Source organism: Gossypium hirsutum, chromosome D02 (genome assembly GCF_007990345.1).
Source record: "Gossypium hirsutum isolate 1008001.06 chromosome D02, Gossypium_hirsutum_v2.1, whole genome shotgun sequence".
Lineage (NCBI taxonomy): Eukaryota > Viridiplantae > Streptophyta > Magnoliopsida > Malvales > Malvaceae > Gossypium > Gossypium hirsutum.
In genome coordinates, this window is record NC_053438.1 from 60,348,670 (window position 1) to 60,356,082 (window position 7,413).

At 33.3% G+C, this 7,413-nt stretch overlaps 1 protein-coding gene across 1 annotated transcript; it reads left to right on the forward strand.

The window, feature by feature from the left end:
* The first annotated feature begins 2,397 nt into the window (after window positions 1–2,397).
* Window positions 2,398–5,488, forward strand: LOC107909697 (ARM REPEAT PROTEIN INTERACTING WITH ABF2). Its single transcript, XM_041088920.1, is given in 4 exon segments — window positions 2,398–3,533; window positions 3,535–4,593; window positions 4,824–4,956; window positions 5,215–5,488. Coding segments are annotated over 2 exon segments (1,839 nt in total). The 5' UTR covers window positions 2,398–2,595; the 3' UTR covers window positions 4,436–4,593; window positions 4,824–4,956; window positions 5,215–5,488.
* The last annotated feature ends 1,925 nt before the right edge of the window (window positions 5,489–7,413 follow it).

Genomic DNA, 7,413 nt, shown 5'->3' on the forward strand with positions numbered 1-7,413 from the left:
AGAATAAGAAAATTTTGTGAAAAAAATTATGAATATTGAAAGAAAATATTGCTATTGGGTTAATAACTTAATTTACTACTTATATTACTTTTTATAAAGTAATTTTTTAAAAAATTATGAAATTAATTGACCTCACAATTTTACGTGTGGCTCCACCATTGCATGCTATGATGTAGAGAAAAATAAACTTGGTTTATATAGAAAGAATATTAGGGATGTAAAAGAAAGAAAGAAAAAGGGCAGATTTCATGATTTAATATGAATTAAACTTTAAAATGATGGGTAAAATATATAATAAAAAAATCAAATATGAATTGAACTTGTTCACTCCATTTTCAGATTAATAGATCAATTTAAGATTCAGTGTAATATTTCGGTGAAATGGATTTCATTAATTAATAGTACAGAAGATAAATTTCATTAAGTTTCAATTTTTCTTAAATTATGCTTCTTCTTTTTTTTTGGGGGGGGGGTTTAAATAAAAAATAAATAAGTTAACTAATGAGTATTGAGTTAGGTATATTGGGAAGTTAAACATAATAATTATACTTTTATAGAGAAAAGTAATACTTTTACATGAGAAAAAAAATTAAAATTTTATTTTAAAATTCTATGAGAGTAAACTTGAGCTTTTAAATGCCCAAAACCCAAGCACATTTTGGACAGAAATCATTTTCATTTGCAAATTACTTAGCTTTAGCTATAAAAAAAATGGACAACAAGAATAATAACTTGAATTCAATCGACCATTATCTAGCCTAGCTTAAATAAGTGGACCCATATTGCAGTTAGTATTGAAAAGTTAATTTTAACTCAAAAAGCATAAATAATCCAACTTGAAATCAAACATGAGAATTGAGGGGAGGGGGTTTCGCATAATCAACAAGCCTAATTAAGCAAAGTTAGTAGTTCAATCTTAGTATCAAGTTTGAGCTAGCCAAACTTCAACCCTTGAATATCTAATAGAACTTGAGCTTCTTATTGTTTGAGCTTGGGTTAGCTCAATGACACCCCAATCACTATAAACTAGAATAAACTATAATACTAAATAAACACTTATTTCTAAGATATTGTTCGTATTAATTCATTGAGCTTTATAATTTATTTTACAAATTGAATAAGATGTGAATGCATAATTGATGAGAAATTAATATCGTATATAATAAAAGTATCATGAAAGTCCTTGTATTTAGAGTTGGATTGCATTTTTCTTTCTCTATTAAAAAAGAGGCAAATTAGTTTATATACATTATATCAAAAAGCAAAGTAATTCTTTTTGTTATAAATTTCATTCATTTTTATTGCTAAAAATTGGTTCTTATACGTCAGTATGAGATATACGTGGCATACACATGTCATTGTCAAGTTATTTCGTCATTCATACTAGTTTTTAATAGTACAAATAAATAATTTTTTTTAATAAAAAAGATGAATTTATCTAATTTTTAAGTAGAAAAAACAAAATACAATCAAACTTTAACTACATACAACTCCATGCTACTTTACCCACCATGTATGCATGTAAGGAAAATAATATGTCAACGAACTCTATCCAAGACATTATAATTGCTAAGCCTTTGAATTGATATGTTCAAAAGGGAGTTCAGCAGTGAGCAACATTATTTTCATCAAAGATCCAATAATTGAGCCATATGCCCCATATTATTTAGTACTAAAATAAGCATCAACATTTCTATCTTACTGTTAAAGAATCGTAATGTAGTTTGAACCTCTGAATAATAATGATAGTTCTTGTCTGAGTATATTGGTGGTCGTAAAAATTATCACTCCATTTTTCCCTTAAAAATGCAATTATTTTATTAATTGCAGAAGATTGCTCAATAGATTTCATCATCAAATAATTTGATGGGGTGTTGGGCTGCTTAGTCAAGGAATGTCTGAGTCACTTGTTAGAAAACTAATGAATAAAATAGTAATTAAGCACGGAAAATAGAACACAAATTGCGTGGTCAACAATTCAAAATTTTCATCACTCTGTTTATCTTTTCTACAACATCATCGGGTCAACGGCTAAGGGTTTTTTCTTTCTTTCCAGTCTCATAATTCTTTTATATTTTTGTCTATATGGGCTAAAAAATGTGACGCCAACCCTTGTCTTACAGTTGTATTAATTATCAGAATATGTGTTGAGTTGCAGTATGAATTAAGATGGTCCGAAAGTAATTGGAAAATTAAAGTAATATAAATTAAAAATAGATGGAAAAGAATGCTTTGACCGGAAACCAGTAAAAGAAAATGAAAAGGAAGGAAGGAATAATTTTCAAGTGATGCTTCCGAGCAAGTGCTTTTCACCTTCCTATTACGAAATGTAAAAAACTTAATCAATTGACTCCTCGTCATCTTCTTTTGGTGCATTTTAATTTGTTATTATTATCATTTACTATTATCGTTGTTTTTCCATTCACGCGCTGCGTGGAAAGTGGGATACCAATAATGGTGTAAAAAAAACAGCACAATTCCCTAGAAGAGGAGGAGCTTCCTAAAAGAAACGTCAGTAGCAGCTAGCTAAGGCTGATTGATTTTCTACTTCTTGACTCGCCCAGGACTCACCAAACGTATTAACTCATTGAGTTGATGATGGGATCGGCGGAGGAGAAAAGAATCGAGGATGAGCTTTCGTATCCGATTATGCTAGCTGAGCGAGTTCGGGCGGCGGCGGACGAGGCGGAGTCGTTTAAAGTTGATTGTGGGGAGGTGGGGAAGCTAGTAGATCGGCTTTCCCAAATGCTTCGAACCCTGGTCCGCTCCACCACCTCGGTTCAAGCCCTCTACGAACGCCCGATTCGCCGGGTAGTCTCCGAGGTCTCCAAGAATCTAGAGCGAGCCCTCACCTTAGTCCGAAAGTGCAAGAGGCAGAGCATCTTGCGTCGAGTCGTGAGGATCACGAGTGCCACCGATTTCCGCAAAGTGTTGAACCTTCTGGACGCTTCCATCGGCGACATGAAGTGGCTCATGGGAGTCCTCGACACCGAGAACAACGGTACTGCCAGCGGAATCTTCCTTTCCCTCCCCCCGATCGCTAGCAACGACCCGATTATTTCCTGGGTTTGGTCTTACATCGCCACCGTCCAAATGGGCCAATTAACCGATCGAATTGAAGCTGCTAATAACCTCGCGTCTATCGCTCGAGACAACGACCGAAACAAAAAGATAACCGTCGAAGAAGGCGGCATCCCTCCTTTGTTAAAGCTTCTCAAAGAAAGCTCTTCAGCGGATGCCCAAATCGCAGCGGCTAATGCGCTTCTTGTTTTAGCAAACGAGCAGGAAAGAGTTAGGAGTATTGTCGATGAAATGGGGGTTCCAATTGTGGTTCAAGTGTTGGGAGATTCCCTTATGAAGGTTCAAATTCCGGTAGCAAAACTAGTGGTGAGAATGGCGGAGCATGACCCTGTGGCTCAAGAGGATTTCGCCAGAGAGAATGTGATTAGGCCGTTGGTCACTTTGTTATCGTTCGAGACTTTTGTGGAAGATTCTAAGACACAGTTGGGTAAGCAAAGCATTCATTCTATAGTTCGATCAGAAATTTTCTTCTGCTGGATCGACTTCGAGAAACTATAGTTATAGACCGTATTCGAACTCCTACTCGAATTTGCATATGGAAGGGAGTAGTAGGGGAGGAAATCATAGGAAAGAAAGAGAAAATGAGAAGCCTGAAGTTAAACTTCAGTTGAAAATTAATTGTGCTGAAGCTTTATGGATGCTTGCTAAAGGCAGTGTTTCAAATAGTAGGAGGATAACTGAGACAAAAGGATTGCTTTGCTTGGCTAAATTGGTGGAGAAGGAACAAGGTGAATTGCAGTATAATTGTTTGATGGCAATAATGGAGATTACAGCTGCTGCTGAATCCAATTCCGATCTTAGACGTGCAGCTTTTAAGACGAATTCCCCCGCTGCTAAGGCTGTTATCGATCAGCTTTTAAGGGTGACCAAGGAATTGGATAGTCCTATATTGCAAGTTCCTGCTATTAGATCAGTTGGTTCATTGGCAAGGACTTTCCCGGCTCGGGAGACTCGAGTGATCGGTCCTTTGGTGACACAACTTGGTAATAAGGATCAAGAAGTAGCAGTGGAAGCTGCCATTGCATTGCAGAAGTTTGCATCTCCAGAGAATTTTCTCTGTATGGATCATTCAAAGTCGATAATCGAATTCAACGGTATTCCACCTTTGATGAGATTGCTTAGATGCGGTGACAAGGCACAACTGCACGGAGTAGTTCTGCTCTGCTACCTCGCTATACATGCTGGTGATAATGAGGCTTTGGAACAAGCTAGGGTTTTGACTGCCCTCGAAGGGGCAGACCGAACAGTGGTTGGGCAACATCCTGATTTGAAAGAATTGGTGACAAAGGCCATATATCAGCTCAACCTTTATCACACGGGAGTCCATCCGCAGAGGCAATTGTTTGCACCATGAATGTGCACCCAACATTTTTAAGTTGTTGTTCTGCTTATGTTGATTTGAACTTTTGGAAGGCAAGCTGAAAGGACATTCACAAATATACACATTGGGATCAGTTAGAAAAAGGAAAAGATAAAGAGTAGTGTTATCAAAGTAAACAGGCTTCTGCTTAAGTAATTATACACTGATCAAAATACTTAGATGCTTCAATGCTTTTTATAGTGGACATAAAACTGTTTGCGAATAATTTCATTTTTTGTTTGTTTTTAAGGACCTTGAATTAGTGATATAATCTTCCCTGTGCTTCTCACATTACTATTGCGTCCATAGTTGCTTCTGTGGGATTAATATACTAGAGAATATGTCACATATCAGACTTGTTTTGATTTTTTGTCTTAATCAGGTATCCGCCGCTGACAGCAAAGACTATTCTCTTCGCTGTGGGTGCTTTCCAAAAAGATAAACAGCCGACCATGAAATGTGCTCTTTTCCCATGAGCAGAGATCAAACTCCGGATTACATGGTTAAGAGATGAGGTGAGCAATCATCACACCTCAACTCATGCATAACTTGTTTTGACTTGGAGACTAGAATATGATCCTGTTTTTTCTACTGTGGATGAGCAGACTATGTTTTTAGAACATTGCGGTGGGTAATAGATAAAAAATTTTCCCTCGGTCATTCATTTTCTTTTCAACTGACTTTTGTAGTGGGTTTTTACTTCATCAACAAAATAAGGTTTGTCCTAATCCCAGATTGTTCATATCCCTTTTTCTTTGTCCCTTCTTCTGTAGAGGTATCCGATGAAGCTGTCGGAGTTTTAGAAACAGGTGGTGCGGGTGACCTGATGGAATAACTTAATGGTTGGTTTAGAGGAATTTCAGTTCCTCTAATGCAAGCATTTGGAACATGAATGGTTAAATCGTTGGAACCAAAAGGAAAACAAACAGTGATAAATTCTGTCATGCATCAAAGCTTAAGAAAACAATCAAAAGGAAGAGGCAATTTTACGGTTATTTGAGAGTTTAATTCAGCCTTTTATTAATGAAATCGTTTAATTTATATTTAGTTATTGTTAATTATTAAGAATGCTATAAACTATATGTATTATTATGCATATTTTAATGACCGGTAAATCACCAAAGATTTAAAAAAAAAATCATTTTAACATTTCATTTATTTATTTTTATCCTTTTAGCTATTAAGCTTGTGTTCTTGTCAAATTACCTCAAAATTAATAGAAAAATTAACATTTTTTAACTTTGCTGACCTTGCATACACATATATTGCCATATGGGTGATACATCAACATTTAATTAATTTTTAAAAATTTTAAAAATTCAAAAAAATAAAAAATTATTTTTAAAAATTAAAAATCATTAAAATTATAAAAAATCATTTTTAAATTTTAAAAAATTAATTAAATATTAACATCTCATTTACATGGCAATATATATAGCACATCAACAAAGTTAACAAATATTAAATTTTTTCGTCCATTGTAGGTGATTTGACAAAAAGAATGTAAATTTAAATTTTAAAAGAAGCAAAAAATTATATGGAGGGTTAATTTTTTATTATATAAAATTGGAAAGTTAAAGTCAATCATGGCCTAAATTTTTCATAAAATGTGTTCGCATTAAAAATTAAGATGATAATAAATATATCCATGCTAGAGGTGCTCATAGGTAAGGAGTTCATGCAAGGTATTTAGATTAATTTTTTAAGTTTGGACTCGGTCCAACTCAAAAAATGGGCTCACTTTTTTATCTAAGCTCAACTCAATTTACGAAAGGTAAGTTTGACTCGCTCATATTTGATTTTTTAAGATTAGTTTTTATTGAAAACATAATACATGAAATGCACTAAAAAACGTTAAAATAAAAATTTTCTAACAAATAAAAAATATTTATATTAAAAAACAGTACCAAAATATAATAAATATTTTATGGTATTAAATATAATTTTTAAAATTTTATGTTTTGGGTGGATTATTTAGTTAAATTTTTTTTTTAGGTTTTGGATAATGAGTTTAATTATTATTGGGTTAGTGATTTAAAATATATATATAATTATCATGTAACATATATAATTAATATAATTATTTTTTTATAGCATTATATATTCAGGTCAAGCTAGGTGGGGTTAAAAAATCTTGCCCAAGACCCAATTCATATAGAAAATGTATCTTAAATTTTATCCAAGTCCATTTTTCAGGCACTGTATTTTTGTCTAAACTCTCTAATTTTTTGAACAGGACTTCGATCCTGGGCAGGTGGTCTAACCCATGAGTAGACCTAATCCATGTAGTAAATTTAAATAAAAAAAATTTGATACGGATATTAAATGTTGCTTTGGTTGAAATGATAAAGTTGCGATGGTAAAGATTGATGTTTAGGGTTTAAGGATGGGTTTAGAAGGACAATGCGTTTACCTGTTATTATTGTAAAAATAGCGATGGCGGTGAAATTAGATACTGTAATAATACTGTAACGTGAGACAAAAAGTAGGCTAAACGCACTGCTCTCTACCACCCATCCAAACCCACTCTAAATATCATGGTTTATATTTTGTGCATTTATCTTTCTAGATTTATCAAAATATAAAGATATAAATACCCTCAAAATAATATTTGTTACTTTATAAAAGGAATAGATTTTTTTTTATAATTTTACAACTTAATTCCCAATTAATGAGTAACACTAATTCTATTAAACATATTATAATAGTATAAATATAGATGCATCTATATGTAGATTTTCAACATTTGAGTTCGGATGAAAATTTTTGGGCGGCAGATTTTATAGTTTATACAGAGTCCATTTGGGCGGCAAGTAAAATTTTGGCCCCAAGGCCCACGACTCTAGAAAATATACATTTCGGCCGAAGGAAAAATCAAATGTGATTCTTTGTAATCAAAATAAAAGGAAAAAAATTATATATTGGATGCACATGCACTTAGTTAATTTATGTTATCTCATCATTAACGAAAT